The following is a 17198-nucleotide window of genomic DNA, read 5'->3' on the forward strand; positions in this document are numbered from 1 at the left end:
TTTTCATGAAACGTTAAGCTATTGCCTTTTATTAAAAGGACGGGTCTTTGGAGGAAAAACTGACAAATAAAACAGGAACAGTGAAATGATTGAAGTCCCTCTTTATGGCTGTTTTTACGTTAAACTTTTTACTAAATAATTTTTTTTCTGTGTCCAAAAAAACTTTGATCAAAATCAATTCCAGGTGCTTTTCCACTTGTGTAGAAATATAAAGTCCAGATATTACAGCAGCACAATAAACAGATATTAAATTTCCACCTTTATTGGAATTACACTTGTGAGGACCGAAGATGTCCAAATATTTAGTCGGGTTCCGTGAACAGATGCTCCATGAAATGAATGCCCTCCCATTGCGCTCAATTATCCTAGTGTGCTCAATGGACTTGCGCTTCTGAGGAGCCTAATTAAGAAAGAATAAAAGAAGAGGGAGCGTATTTCTCACGCAGCAGGAGAAAGAAATGTTTTCCATCAGCCCTAAAGACACCCGCAGGAGTACTCAGCTAAATTACAATAAGCACTTAGGCAGACTGATTGAGTTTAAGGTAATGATAGTAAATGAGCCAGTGTGGATTTGTGCCTCACAGCTTGCAACTATCAAACAGAATTAGGATGATAAATGTGTTGTAAATGGATATCTATAACACATTAGTATGAAGAAGCCAGCAATGGAAGTTTTCCTGAATGCCATCCATCCTTTAATACAAAGCAACATTTTCCCAGTCCGAATATTTTAGTTTATAGACAGGCTGTTACACAATTTGTGAACAGTTTTAATGTATTTTTATTTCTTAAATAGCTACAAACTAAAAAAAGATAAGATTTATCACTCACTAGTGACATACAAAATAAGGAAAGCTACTTAAAGCTACTGATTGTTCATTTTTGTAAAATCAATCAAACCTACTTAATTTACAGATTTTCCCCTATATATGACGTCACATTTTAATATCCAAATTTTAAATTAAGCTTAAGCAAAAATTCAGACTGAAAGACTACACCCCCAACTCTTATCCCTCTAATGTTCAGCTGTTGCACTGCAAAAAACTTAAGTATAGGTAAGTCAATATTTCTTGAAATACTGTAAGGGCATTTTCTCTTGATTTGAGCAGGTTAGTTAGAACATTTGTCAGTGAAATAAGAAATATGCTTAAAATAAAATTACTCTATTATCTTATTTAAAGTACACAGTGGGGAAAATATTAATTCAAGTGATAGATCATCTTATTTACCTGTTGAAATTAGGGGCATTGGACTTAGTTTTTTTTGCAGTATATCAGTGCTGTAAACAGCTGTGCGATGGCCTATCACCATTTATGACTCTAGTTAATAAAGCCTGTGTTCATTTAACTGGCGTTTCTCCACCATCGAGCTGCAGCCCCCCTCCACTCCATCTCGACCATCAGCCTCGCTTTCATCTGGCTCCCTTCCTCCTTTGGCCTCCATTCCCCTATCCAGAGGGAACACGTACCTATCCTAATTCATCTGCTCAATCATAACATCATAATTTTCCTTGCTTTCGCCTTCCAGTCAGAGGCTATATTTCTCCATCCATCCATCCATCCATCCATCCATTTTCTGACACACTTTATACCGGGTGAGGTCGCGAGGGTTGCTGGTGCATATCTCCAGCTGTCTACTGGTGAGAGGCAGGGTCCACCTTGGACAGATCACCAGTCCATCGCAGGGCAACACAGAGACAAACAGGACAAACAACCATTCACACACACACGCACACCTAAGACCAATTTAGAGAAGCCAATTAACCTAGCAGTCTGTGGGAGGAAGCCGGAGTACCCGGAGAGAACCCACGCATGCTCAGGGATAACATGCAAACTCCATGCAGGAAGATCCCGGGCCGGGAATCCAACCCACAACCTTCTTGCTAGCTGCTAGCTGCAGTGCTAGTTGCTAGCCGCTATATTTCGGATATGTATCAATACAACAACAAATTGTAGGTCAGACTGCATGCACAATACCAGCTTCTGTCAGTGAGCCCCAGGGCAGCTGTGGCTACAATGTAGCTTGCCACCATCAGTGTGTGAGTGTGCGCGTGAATGGGTGAATGAATGTGGTGTAAAGCGCTTTGGTCAAGTCTCCTAACTTGAATAAAGGCGCTATATAAGTACATACCATTTACCATTTACCATAAATAACTAATCAAGATTTTACTAATATAATATTACATTTACACATTTAATGCGTCTACGTGAAAAAAGCATGACATTTAAACAAGAACATAAAAAGTTCTAAAGTCAGTAAGTGTAACTGTTGCTTTTCGCTTCAGCTTTTTTATCAACAGTTGCTTTAAAGGTGGCTTTGGGTAACTCAGAGTTAGAGCTCGAATACTCAAAGATGGATCCTGTGTAACAGATTCTTGAAATCTCAACTCAGATCTCTTGCCTGGATACAGTCAGTCCTTTAACCAAACTTTAAATAATACTTCTTTTTATAGTAAAGATTTAGTACTTAGAGCTCCATCGCTGGCATTGCAAAGAATGAAGAATGGGCCCATAAAAACATTTCCTGTTGGTTCTACCTCAGTGATATTTGTAAAGGTGTGTGTCACACCCGCTGGGTGTCTGTAATAGGCTGTGTCCAACTCTACTTTAAGGGGCCTGCTGCTCTACAGACATGATTAAAGACATGCTTGCCTTTTATCAAGCCTGGCCCACTTTATTAGTCAGAATCAATATAGGTTATTATATCTATTTAGGTCGCTCCATTTCTCCCCATTCTTTTCCCCTAACCTTCTTATGCAGTGAAGGTGATTACTTCTTTCTTGACAAAAAGGGATTGCTGCTTCAAATAATTTGACTCCAGAGGGAGATTACATAAAACATAAAAATGTATACCTTATAGTATTACACTATGAGTAGAAAAAACTGTGTATAATTAATGGGGAAGTACACATATCTATTATCATTAACAACCTTGGTATTCTTAGGATTAACAAACCTTTTCATGAATGATGAAGATTAATCATTTTCCCCCATGGTGTAACAACAGCTAATAAGAGCAAAACCTTATATATTTTGGATGTCTGAAGTAAAAATTTGCACTTTAATACAAAGCTTTTTTTTATGTCATGTAATTTTTTTGTGAAATACACTTCTTTAAAACTAAATGCACAGTATAAGGTTAATCTGCTTGGGAGAGAAAGTTCATTTGTTGTTCTTTAGTCTTCAAAAAAGTTTCTTAGTAAACATTAAAAAACTCTAAATAACCACAAAAGCATTAAAAGGATGGCAGTGATTAAATAATGTCTTGCACTTTTAACATTTTAAATCCACCCCAAAAAATCTAGAGAAAAAGTTAAAATGGAAGAATTGTTAGTTTGCTAATGTTACAACATTGCTAAAATCTAAAAATAAGAAGCTGTAAGTCGCCTGTTTTATTTGTGTATCTTGATTAGCTGCACATATGATTCATGTAATAAAGGGATCACGCCTTCTCTGCTTTATTCTACAAGTTTCATCCTCTGAGGGTAACAAAGCTCTGGATACTTAGCCAAAAAATCTGATATTTAGTATTTGAATAGAATAGAATAGAAAAGAATAGAATAGAATAGAATAGAATAGAATAGAATAGAATACTTGACAGTAATTTAAAGACATGCACTGGTTGCTGCACATTCGAATATAATTTTGCTGCATTGACTCGTCATTGGAATATAACAGAAACCAAAAACCAAAAATAAGAAACACAAAAGCACTCAAATATTTGCACACATGAAAAGGTGGCCTACTGTATAGATGTGAAAACCACATGTAACGATGGTTGACATTTTGTCAGTGACCACATGCCATTACCTTTGGAACAAGCAGCAGCGCCAGAGTTACGGTCACAGTCAGATGAGTATGAGCAAAGAATAACATGAGCATCCAGTCGGGGTGAAGCCCAGGAGCCAATGAGAACCTGCAGGAAAACGTCAAAAGGAAAAGTTTTTAATTAAATTCATCCTAAGCCCTCTGTCAGCTGAGAACAGAGCATACTCAAGAGTTTCAGAAAACAACAGAGCTTAGTTTTATTATGGATTAAAACAAAAACATATGGTTTTATTTAAAACAGTCAAGCAATTATATTTTTTAATGCTGCTAAAATATTGCATATATCCACACTAAAAAAAGAAACATCTAGAATCTGGATCTATTTAAGCATCTGTAGTTTTACTTTTGTTTCATGTCTTAAAGAGAACTACAGTATTGTGTAGATACTGCAAACATGCAACTTGCATCTGTTGATCCTTCCTAAGCATATTTTTTTAAAGTCAGCAGTATACTTAGAGAACAAAATATTAGTGTGTAGATACTGCATGATGGTAAAAAAAAAAATAAAAAATCCAAATTAGCATGTTCAATTTAGCTTGATTAAAACTGAATGACTTAATTTAAGTTTACTGTCCACAGCAGGTAATCTAAAATTGAAAGTGAGGTTTGAGGTCACAGTTAAATTAACACAAACGAGCCACTAATCAACTAATCAAAATTAATGAGATGAGAAAATTGTTGTTCTGTTTTCTAAACTAAACATCACAATATGTAAACCCAAAGAAGTCAGAGGAACAAAAAATTTCAGCTGAACTAAATTGCGCACAACCCTGTATCTCTACTGTATGTACAGATTTTAATTTGAACAATGTATACCAGATGTATGACTTACAGAGTAAGGACACCTTTGTGCCATAAGAGCCAAGTGTAGGATCCTTGCTTAAGTTAGCTGATTGGTAGTGCATAACAACAAGTAGATGACCTGCTCCATGTAACCAGATAAAACTCTGCTCTTATGACTTTCAACATTTTTGGCAGTTTTGAAACAAACAAATTAAGCATTGATGCACTTTTAGACAGAGGTAACATACTTGTGCCTACCACTGATTTACATATTTTGTGCTTGACGTCTTCATGCTGACATGATTCTGTTGGCCTTCAGCTCAGCACATTTTGTAGGTCAAAGAGTTTGGCAATTTTTGCAAGAAAAACAACACACCTTGAATGTTTGGCACTTTACTTTCAACACAAAATACTCTAAAGGAAAACCTTCAAGTTGAGTTTGTAATGTTTTTCATCGTCATCTCGTTTTGAAGCACCTTAAAGATCACAGAAATAATGTGTCCTGACTGTGCAAGGTTAAGCTTTGTGGCTGACTAAATGGAATCCAGACCGATGACTTACAGCTGATCTCCTCTAACAGCAACAGGTTGCTGCTAGTCTCACATGCTGAAAACGGTTCTAATTGTTGAGGCTCCATTCATTAAAGTTTTTTAGTTTGCATTCATTTGTAAAAGGACTCTGCAAAAGTCTATAATAATGCATATGCAATACAAATGGCAACTATGACTGTAAATCAAACAGGTAGTTTGGGCAGCATTAGACCTTGTTTTGTTCAGTAAGAAATAATGCCGAATATCTGAGATCAAACGTGCTCATTGCCTTGAGAACCACTAAAATAGCTGAGTGGGGCTCTCGTCTTTAATTTCACAGAGACAAACAAATCTAGCCTTATCTCGGTTCTACAGAAAGTCCTATTTAAATTGGTGTTCATTTTCATTTCATCAGATGAAACAACTTTTTATGCAATATTCCCTCTGCTCCATATGTGTTTGCTTCAAAAGAATGCATGGCTTTCAAATGATTCAAGAGAAATTGGGATTTTTTTCTTTTTATCTCTAAAAGGGTCACCAGAACCAACAGTCGATCTGGAATTTCACTGCAGTATGTGTAACAAATGAACCTATATCCTTGGGCAACTAGCTGCAAACAGCTGTTAAGGTTCATCCCTTTGGTAACTTAAGAGTCCCCAGTACTTAAAGTAAATAAATAAATACTACTGACAGGATGTCTGTGTTGCACAGTAAGCTAAATACATTACATGTGTCATGAAATATTAGATTTTAAATTATGAATTTTGGATTACTGTATAGACTGTGCATTTTCTCCTTGTGCATGAATGCTTTTTTCTCTAGGTGCTCCAACTTTCTCAAAGTGTAAAGCAGACAGTCCCCCTTTGCATGTAAGGCTAACTGGCCTTTCTAAAAAACTGCATGATTCTAACACTAGATTGTTAAGGGAAGTTAAAGGCAGGGAAACATGAATTTCATTCATGTGGTCTGTTTATTCGTTTCTCCATCTGTCAAATTATTTCACTTCTGTTTTCAATGTTGCTTTTCAAAAAATAACAAATGGTCTTTAGTGCTGCATTATATTTGTAGCTCTACAGAGCCTCTGCCTCTGCAGAGAATATTCAAAGCAGCTCAGTGTGGTAGTGATTAAAATGTTTCATGGTAATAAAAATGTCATCAGTTTAAATCTCAACAGTGCTGCCAAGTCCGCAGTGAGGAAAGTTACTATTTACTCCCAAAAAAAGTAGACAGAATTCACTAAACCAATTGACATAAAATGTATTTATATTTAACTGTAAACACAGTGTAATGCATTTTTAAATGTCATATTTTTAGCAGTTCACCCAATTAATCCAGGTTTGGTATTTGCAAAAATGGCACAAAGGTAATTCTATTTCTTTCATTTACTACCGAGGTTATCTGCTTTAGTTTGTTGTGTTTTTACTGATTTTGCATCTAACCCAACCCCCGATACACCTCCAATATGCATAGATAAATTTGATCAATATTTACATTTTATGTACTTCTTAAAGTATTAATAAATATCTAAATGGACCAGGAAGATACAAGACAAAAGAAAATCCCTCCAAAAGTTATGTGTGAGATTAGAGAAGACATCCTCTAAGAGGATAACAAAAGCTTCACGCTTGACTCATTTACACCCAAACGTTTTTTGAGAGGAGTTTGTGGAGTACATGTAAAGTCAGAGTCCTCAATTACACCAGCAAAAGAAAAAAACAAGAAAGAACAAGTCAGCAGGGGTCAGAAAGATCACCTAAAGGTGCATAGTCACAGCATTATAATTTTGACATTTATATTCCTGCAATTTAGTCTGGTTGCATACAATATTCTTATGCATAGTATTTATTATTTTTGTCTTTTAAGCTTTGCTTTTACTAAATCCTTTATGAAATATAGACTTTTGGTGTGTATTTACTATAACAACGTAATGGACCATGATTATGTCACTGCACATGTGTACAGTTAGTCAACATTCCAAATTTAATGGAGGCAAGGAACTCCTAATGTAGCAAGAAAAAAGAAAAGTCCAAGATTAATCTTGAAAAGGTGCAAGAATATGTTTGATTCCAAGATGTATAAAACTCTAGTTGCACTGGGAAAACAGTCTGACCATTGAAGTTTATTAAGATTGGAGCTAAAGCTTAGGAAGTGTTCTCATGTCTCTGCCAAGTTAATATACATGTGAGTACATGTCCTGGCTAACAGTGCTACTGGTGTTAGCAGAGCTTTTAAGTCCTATCCTCCAAGCTGCTGGCTTTCTCTGAGACTTGACCAAATGTTTGGCACAATCAGGACTTATTTAGTAGCTGTGTCGATGGCCGACATCTGGCTTTCTGGTAGTTCAGTGGCACTGCTAGTAGATAGGTCCACATCTGTTTATGTCTGCTTACCGTGGTGAGGTTCTATTTAGGTTAAAAATGACTATCAATGCCATCAGGATGGATCCATTAGGTTATATAGACATATTTCATCATAATCTACCAGATTTTGGTCTTTTTGGTTTAGGCGTGAAATGACATGTACATGTACCTTCAAATACTGACAGTTACTAAATTCACAAAGGGATTATCACCTGGTAACATTTTGTTTTTCAGAAACCATACTATTCCTTTTTTTCTTGCCTGGATTTGGGTTGGGTACACTAGGCTCCTCCAGCAGTCCAAAAACGATGCAATATAATGTCTGATTGACTGCTATGTGTCTATATTTGCTGCACTAAGATGGACTTACTACCAGCCCAGGATGGAGGAATTTGTTGAATGCTCCTTTTTATAGCCAGAGGTTGCATTGGCTGGAAGACATGCAGTATATGACTGAATAGTTCACACTGTTTGTGGAGATAACCCACTGGCACGGATAGTGTAAACAGTCTTGCCATAACATTTTTAGGAAACACAGACAGAGCAATTACAGCAATACACATAGTCTTCACTGATACGTGGAAGGTTAGAGCTCTCCTGTAATGTGATATGGAAACCAAAGCTTATATATTGTCAGAATGCCAAAGAATCAGTCTCTCTCTGCTGCTGTGTTTGAAGGGCCATAGATAGGAGAGCCAAGTCAGCCAGTAAATGTGTTTATTAGGGTTGTCACGATACTAAACTTTTCAACTCAATTTCGATACTAAGGAAAATATTCAATACCATTTTCGATACCACAAGGATAAAAACAAAGACTCCAAAATTCTACAAAAATATTTTCATTAATAAATAAAATACAACAAATAAAAACAATAAAGGTTGTATGCTGTGCGCAATATTAAGCAAGCTTGATAAAAAACTAAATTAAGTTTTCCTTCATTGGCTATGCTTTGCACACATAACAATGACGCCAGCCAAACCGGTTAAGAAACAAAGTCTGAAACTGAAAAGTGCGTAGAATTATTCAATCACACAGTGTTCTGTAAGTGCATTGTCCTCTATTCTGCACTTTAGATGAATGACTGCTTAGGTACCACTGGTGGTAGCACTGTATCGATACTTTTAAAAACGAGTATTGTATCCGGATACAACATTTCAATATCAATACTTTTTTGAGTATCGATACTTTTGACAACCCTAGTGTTTATTGATCAGCATTTAATAGAAGGTTTGTTCAACTTTAACACTGATTTTGAGGAATTTATACAAGTAATTATTGAGTGAATGCTTAAGGGAAAAGAAAGAACCTGGATGGATGGATGGATGGATGGATGGATGGATGGATGGATGGATGGATGGATGGATGGATGGATGGATGGATGGATGGATGGATGGATGAGTGCACTGGACAGCTGGATGGATAGATGATGGATGGATGAAAAACAAAAAAAAAACTAAATTCAAAAACATTTTTCTGATTGCTTTTTTATTCTTGAAAATCCCCTTTAAATAAACGAGGATTTATAAAAAAAAAAAAAAAGAAATGAATAAAAGAAAAACTCCTATAAGATCATAAATAATCCCAAAGATTTCTAAGGAATTTTAACATAGATTTAACTCACTACCACTGATGATGTTACAATATCACCGTCCCTTTCTGTCACCCAGCTTGATAACGTTTAGTGCGATTTCCATGGCCCCTGGAGAGCTCTAACAGCTGTTTGCTCTGAACGTGTCAGAGTGTGGGTCAGAAGCATTCCTTAGAATATGACAGAGATCCCTAAAGGCTGGATACAGCTGGAATTTGCGGCATTATGAATCTGGTTTCAGTTGTCCAACAATTTTTTTTCCCCTTTTTTACAAATCAAAACTGACACACTAGAAGGAGCAATGATAAAACCCTAATTTTCAAGTGCAGCTCATAGTTTAGTTGAAATTCTGATTAACCTTTGAATTTAAAATTACCAAATGCATTCATGATAGTCTGTGAAAGCGCTACTGTTTAATTCAGTGCGACAGAGACTGGCATCGACAAACAGCATGTGGCAAACAGGGTTTATTTTAGTCCCTGGCACGGTACATCTCTGCTTTTTCTCTCCCTGAGGAAGATATAATTTATGCTATCCTTTAAACTCTCTCCCCCTGCACTCTGCTGACTTTGTTCATTTCCCTGACGAAAGAGCAGCATAAAAATCTTCTTTTTCTGAAATGATATGTCTGTACAGCCCCAAAAAGCAGATATCTAAATTCCAGAGTTAAAACGACAAGATGAGCCACAGATACGGGCCTAATCCGTGAGGAGCTTGACATCAATGTACTAATATTGAACTACTGTCACTTAAATGATCTGTTAAGACTTCAGCACCCATATATTTAGATGAGGGAACAATTTGATGAACAGATCTTATGTGCTTTTTATGATTATGTGCTGTCATGGTCATTTTTCTGCACCCACCTGATTATGTGGAAGATTGCCGATATAAGGAGCTCATTGTAGATGGCCACAGCGATGTAACGCGGCTCGTGGAAGGCGGAGGGGATGGTGCGGACAGCATAGCACAGGTACACTCCCCAAAGCAGGAACAGGAACTCAGCTAAAATAAAGGCAGTCGACAATTTAGAAGGTAAACACATTTAAAAACTCTCAAATGTTAATAATCTCCCAAAAACAACATTTATCAAAACAAAGTCATGCCAGACTGTGTGAAGCGTGAAGGAAAAGAACACAGTTTCTGATTCTGTTCTGAAATACCTTTTATGTATCTCTATTATTGCTACCACACCAACCCCTTAATATGATACAATTAAATTAGCTAGAATTGCCCTTATTAGCAATATTAGTGGAAAAACAGCTTAATATAGACCAAGGAATGAAACAGACAGATTGGGGAGAACGTTACGGGGAAATATAAAGCAGTTTTAAATGAAACTTTGAACATCTCACAGGCTGCTGTTCAATTGATCATTAGAAGGTGGAAAGGATATGGCATAAGAGGAGGTCTAAAAAGAGACATAGAGAGCAAAAATCAGAGAAGCTGTCAGCCAAGTTTACTCTGGAGGATCTGATAGAGATCGACAGCTCAGGAGGAGGAATCTGTTAACAGGATAACTATTCACTAATCTGGGCATCCAGAAACAATGGCAAAAGAAAGTGCTGAAAGAAACACAAAGAGAATTAAAGTTTACAAAATGAGAATGCAACTTTTTGGTCTAGAACAGGGACAAACTCTGTGCATCCCTACAAATATACCATCCCAACTGTAAAAAAAAAAATTTAGTAGCAGTAATATTCTTAGAAGAGAGAAACCTGCAAGGGGCTCAATAAACCAAGAATTACTACCGAGAAAACAGCTGCTTGGGTTTTTCACTATAGTGTCCCTCTGACTTCAACAACCAGTGGAGCAAAGGACTAAATGGAAAAGATTTTTTTTTTTTTATTAAGGTTTGTCATGATACTAAGATTTCATACTCAATATCAATATCAAGTAAAATAGTGGATACCTTAAACCCTTTTGATAACACTGGGATAAAAATGACAACTAAGCATTAATAGGCATGAAAAAATATTCTAATTTGGAAAATCGAAATTGTTTAAACTCTCACAAAGAACAGAATCACACATAGTTAAATTAATTTTAAAAAGATAGTTAAAAAAAAATGGAAAATAGATAACCCAGAAATCTAAAACCAACAATAGCAAAAAAAAGGAAAAAACATTTGTCTTTAGTATCGAAACTACGCCAAGTTAGCATTGTATCTGGATACAACGTTTGTTTCTTTTGGGAATATTGGTACTTTTGACAACCCTGCTTTTATTGACTTACTTTAAGCTTTATTTGAGTCACTTTTAGGCCTAACCTGAAATTGTAATTTGTCATTAAAATTTGCAGAAAGTTTCAAAGGTTTTTTTTTTCATTATTTTTTATTATTTATGAAACATTCTCGACAGAAACATACAAGCTGTTATTGTGCGTTCACATTTTTCCTCACAAAACTTTATATACCTTGAAAAAATGCATTCCAAATGAGCTCCCTGTTGTGTCTGCAGAAGTATTGCATCTTTATCTTTAGCTCCCTATATAAAAAGGTCATCTAAGTGACAACAGGTTCCCTTTTTACAGATGGTCCTTATAACAAACCACCCATGGCCTTTAAATTAGGAAGATATACTGTTAGGTGTAAAGTGCAGTAGGACTGCTGTACATACAGTATGCTGTAAAATTAGCTGATCCTTTTTCACACTCTTCACTATGAAATGTTTATTTACATGTAAAGTATGAAACCCTCTTTATATTTGATTTAAAAACCATAAACCTCTGTGTATTTAAATAATTTTAATAGGTAGACCAACAGAAATGACAGCTTAGCTATTTTTATAACTTAAAAGAAAAAAACTGAAAAGTGTGGTGTAAGTTTGAATTCATCACAAATGAGAATAGTCTTCCTAGGATTGTATAATTACAGCTTCTCTCATTTTTGCATATTAAGGGACTGAAACTTGTCCAGTCGCTGCAAAATAGATACAACTGAGTCATGTTTTAGCAAATAGACAGAGAGCAAATATTAATCAATTATTTAGCTCCATCCATCTTCCTGCCAGCACTAACAAGCTTCTGTGCCCCGACTAAAGACATTAATCCCCAACGTATGACACTGTTACAGCTTTAATTCACTGTATTGTGTTTAGGCCAATCTGCAGGGTTAGTTTCCCTTTATTTGTCGCACTTAGCAGGTAGAAGTTCACTTCTTTTTTCATCAGTCAAGAAATACCCCATAAATGACTGGTGGTTGGACTTCTTTTAGTTATCCTTCGATGATCATTTTCTTTTCAGTACACTTGTCCCAGTCTTCTAGCTAATTTTCATATTGACAACCATGAATTATTGCCTTGTCAGATGCTAAAAGCTTAAACATGTATTTTATGAGGCGACTGATAATAAACATCTACAGGTTTCGCTCTGACTTGACTTTGGTCTGAACAATGCTTTGGCCACTACAGTACAGTGTTCTAACAAAATTACAAAGCTGCATCAAATTAAACACATAGTTGCTACTGCATTTACTGGGGAGTGGTGGCCTAGTGGTTAGGGCATTCGCTTGGAATCCTGAGGTTCTGAGTTTGAGCCCCACTCCCACAGACTGCCACTCTGGTTTCCTGAGCAAAGACCCTTTGGATGGGTTAAATGCAGTCTGTGAATTTCGTTGCTCTGTACTTGTGACACTATAATGGCAATAAAACAAAAAACAGTAACAAGAGGCAAATGGTTGCACTAGGATTTACTTTTTTAGAGTATTGTTATAAATTGGGATACAAAAAACAACATAGTTTAGCCTTCTATAAGTAATCACTCCCATGTACTTCTTAGTGCTGTTTTAATGCATTAAATCCCCCCAAAAATACGTTGAAACTGGTGTTTGTGAAACTTAAAAAGTTTGAGGGATAGAGTATGATTGGTTCTCTCTATGACAGCACACAGAATTATGCTTTTAGACTTTAAGCTGCTCCCTCAAACAGTAATAAAAAAGAACAGGAAGCAATTAGAAGTTAATCCTCATCCAATGACAGCAGTGTTTGTTCTCCTACTGTATTATCGCGGTGTTCTAAGAAAGCTCATTATCACCTAATGTAGTTTGAAAGCATAAAATATCTAAAGTAATTATTCTAGTGTGTGAAGCTGTGAACTCTGTGTCTGCATTGTGAAATTAAGTCTTGAATCAATAGAATACAATCTCCAAAGAATAGAAACAAACAAAGAGCGTCATCTATCAGTGGAAGGAACAGGTTCAAATGACACATAGTTTTAATTTGGTATACCCTTTTAATGAACCTTTCCGAGCTGCAGAGGGGATTCAATAAATACGTCTTTGGTTTACATTAGCAGATGAAAACAAAACAAACAACAAAAATCTAATAAAAAATAAACTGGTATTTTGTCTGTGATGTTTTTCTTTAAAATAACATTTTGAAGAATGGATGTTTTTAGAGCATCATGATTATAGAAAGAAATAGAAAATGCAGGTGAATATAAATTAATCAATATGAGAGATGTTTAACAATAGCTCTTTACTGTTTATTATGGTGCAAAAAAACTTTTTTTTAATTTTTTTTTAGAATATTGCTTTACTACAACACTTGTCAAAATTAAAAGTAAATGAAAACAGAAAAAGAGAATTCTTTTCAAAGGCATGGCATGCAGCTTTGATGAAATGCTCCAAAGCTGCTTTAAAGGGTCCTCCCTGTCCTTCAGTGCAGCCTCAGCAGCACATCAGCGTGTTCTCTCTGGCTGTCAGAGCAAACAGCAGGGCTCCCTCATTTACCAGCTTGTCTACAGACATTCAAAGGAACAACCGGAGGGATTCTTGGGCACATTTCTTTCAGGGTGTGCATGTTTTCTTGAAGTTGTCACACGCAGAACTGCACACATTTTCTCTGTTGGTGTTGGGTCTCCCCTCTACAGTGTCCTTAGCCGTCCTTCCTCCACATTCTCACCCTTTTCCATCTCTTTCTGAACTTCTGCTGGCAAGGAAAAAAAATCTCTTGTTGCATCTTTGGCCACTACCTGCAAGAAGCATAAATTGAACCCTCCATCTCATCCTGCCACCTTCACTCCCTCAGTCTGTCTGTCTCCCAGGTTTTAAGGGGGATCTCAGGGATTCAATGTTTCCTTCTTTCCAAACAGGATTAGTCTCCCCAGCTGTCAGACTGGCTCCAGAGAGCTACACATCGCTGCCTCCTGCGTCTAGAATCTGTCACTGAAGAGGCTGTGCTGTAGCACACGCTGAAGGCCATCTGGGTCATGTGTACGGTTCCAGTGATTCTTGCAGTTTATCACAAAGATGATGTGGAATCAGAAAGGTATGTGTTTGGGAATCTTATACACCTTTCTGCTCAAATCCTTTCCTTCTATTCTCCACTATGTGTTGCCATTTAACATATTTTGCTAGTAAGTTGAAGATACAGTAAAAATATGTAATTTCTGCACATTTGGCAGCATCTCCCTGCTGCTTCCATGTTTGTCAGAAAGCCCTTTTTTAACATGCCATTCTGCATCCTCCATCTTCATGGGGTATCGATGCTCTCGGCTAGCTGAATACAACCATGATACTAATTTACTTTAATTTCAGGGAAGTTTAAAAGCTACACTTATAAGTAACACAGCTGACAAGGCTATAAATAAAATCTGATTAACTCCAGATAGCATGAACACTTGGCCTTTTGTTATTTGTTTCATCTTATATTTTTATTCATCTGGGTGTTGGCCAGTATTTTGAGGTGCTTGATAAATAAAACCAATACAGAGTTTCTTAAGAAAGTGCATACCTACAGCTTTTACAATAAAGTTAATTATCTAGTAGTAATTACTATATGTCTTCTATCTTACAAATGCACATTGGCTTTTTGAAACTGTTAGAAACCATGCAAAGTGGGTGACCCACAGAAGTCACTTGTCTGCTCCATAAACAGGCAGCAGTTCTTGAGATAATACAAAAGAAAACCCCTTTTATAAGGCTTACACAGAGTAAAATGTATTAAGTGACTTATTGTGTAGGGAAAAGGTAAATAAAGCTGGACACTGTGATTAAAAACTAAAAATAGATATATTTGAATAACTAAAATAACAATTTTCAAATGAGATAAGTGGTTACAGAAATCAGGTCTGGACTGTAGAACTGCTTAAAATCTTGGAAAACAAGCAGATTGTTAAGGAGCAGTTTGAGTTTTGCTAGAATAAGTAGCTTGTTATTTCTACAAAAGGAAGCAGATGAAAGCTGAGTGGTTTATCAAAAGAGAAGAGAAGGTCAAGATGCAAGAGACTGGAACCTGTTATTACTGTCATCGGCTACATTTGAACAAAAGACACCAGTTTGTGAAAGCCTTACGGAGGATTTGAAGATGTTTAACACAATTTTTTTTGTTATGTCTGTGTCTATGTGTTTGACAGACATTTGATGTTGAGATTATCAACCATACATTAATAGAACTATGTTCTTTAAACAAAAGGTTTTGTCCTTGATGCCATAATTTCCTAATTTGCACACTTTTACACCTGGTGTATGCTTGATGCAAATACCAGGCATTAATGATCGAACCACAAGCTTACAAAACTACAATACATGTAGGCGTGGAGAATGTAGTTGTTTCAGATATTTCTTATGGCACTTTGTGACATCCAACAGTCAGGGTAAATTCTTTCTCAGTCTTTCTAAGAGCCATATCATAGGATTAATATAGGCCTTTTTTCTGTCTATGTGACAGCCCTGTTAGAGCATTAGCCCTAAAGCATTAGAAACCAGTGAGGATAAAGGGTCGGCAAACGAGGAGCTTAAGTTAGCACATAATTTTGATGAAAGTTCCCAGAATCAACAGAGTAACGACTTTTTGAAAGTTTTATCCCATACTTGCTGCCACTGCCAGACAAAAAAACAAACAAACAAGCAAACAAAAAAACTATGGTAGCTGTGCTTAAAACTAAAGCCATAGATAGATAGGGGAGTGGACAGAAATGTTCACAAATGTGCTCTGCCTTAAATACAACCATCCCAGCTCTGCTTCAGGAGAAGCTCTCCAAGCTGAGTGTCCCTAACTCCACCTGCAGGTGGATTACATACTTTTTTTCTGACTGGAAGCAACATGTGAAGCTGGGAAAACATGTCTGCGACTCCCAGCTCATCAGCACTGGTTCCCCCATGCTGAGTTCTTTCTCCTCTGCTCTTCTCCCTGTACACCAACAGCTGCACCTCAAGCCATCAGTCTGTCAAGCTTCTGAAGTTCGCGAACAGCACCACTCTCATCGGACTTATCTTTGATGGCGACGAGTCAGCCTACCGGTGGGAGGTTGACCATTTGGCGACCTGGTGCAGGGAAAACAACCTGGAGCTCAACGCTCTAAAAACAGTGGAGATGGTTATTGACCTCAGGAAGAACTCAACCCCAGCAATCCTCATCACCCTCTATGACTCCACTATTGACACTGTGGAGTCTTTCCGCTTCCTGGGAACTATCATCTCACGGGACTAAAGTGGGAGGTAAACATTAAGTCCCTCACCAAGAAAGCCCAGTAGGATGTACTTCCTTCGGCAGCTGAAAAATATTCAACTTGCCAAGGACAATGACGGTGCACTTCTACTCCTCCAGAGTCCAGAGTCCATCCTCACTTCCTCCTTTACCATCTGGTACGCTGGTGCCACCGCCAAGGACAAGGGCAGAATGCAGCGTGTCATTCGGTCTGCAGAGAAGGTGATTTGCTGCAATCTTCCATCTCTCCAGGATCTGCACGCCTCCAGGACTCTGAGGCATGCAGGGAAGATTGTCGCTGATCCCTTGGAATCCAGCCACAAACCATTTCAGTCATTTCCCTCTGGTAGGAGGCTGTAGTCCATCAGGACCAAAACCTCACACCACAAGACCAGTTTCTTCCCATCTGCTACCAGCCTTATTCAACAAGGCCCAAAGACCACCATGACACTGACACTGCCTTTCTCCCTTCCCCGTTCAGGACCTAGAAGCTACACTAACGTTGCATCTCCAGACCTCCTGCGTTACATTAACGCACAGTCTAATATTGTATATAATATATTGTATGTTTTATATTGTATATAACTCTAGTTTCTGTATATTTATCTAATTTGTCTGCACCATCAACACTAAGTCAAATTCCTTGTAAGTGCGAACCTAATTGCCAATAAACCTAATTCTG

At 37.1% G+C, this 17198-nt stretch overlaps 1 protein-coding gene across 1 annotated transcript in view; it reads right to left on the reverse strand.

Moving 5' to 3' along the window:
* The window catches only part of LOC107086803 (probable G-protein coupled receptor 158), a 110952-nt gene that overhangs the window by 18795 nt on the left and 74959 nt on the right, over positions 1-17198 (reverse strand). The window contains exons 8-9 of the mRNA XM_015378001.1: positions 9956-10094; positions 3810-3915 (exon numbers count right to left, since the gene is read on the reverse strand). Coding sequence (XP_015233487.1) covers positions 3810-3915; positions 9956-10094 — 245 coding nt within the window. The remainder of the gene's footprint in view (positions 1-3809; positions 3916-9955; positions 10095-17198) is intronic.

Source organism: Cyprinodon variegatus, unplaced genomic scaffold (assembly GCF_000732505.1).
Source record: "Cyprinodon variegatus isolate N-32 unplaced genomic scaffold, C_variegatus-1.0 Scaffold163, whole genome shotgun sequence".
Lineage (NCBI taxonomy): Eukaryota > Metazoa > Chordata > Actinopteri > Cyprinodontiformes > Cyprinodontidae > Cyprinodon > Cyprinodon variegatus.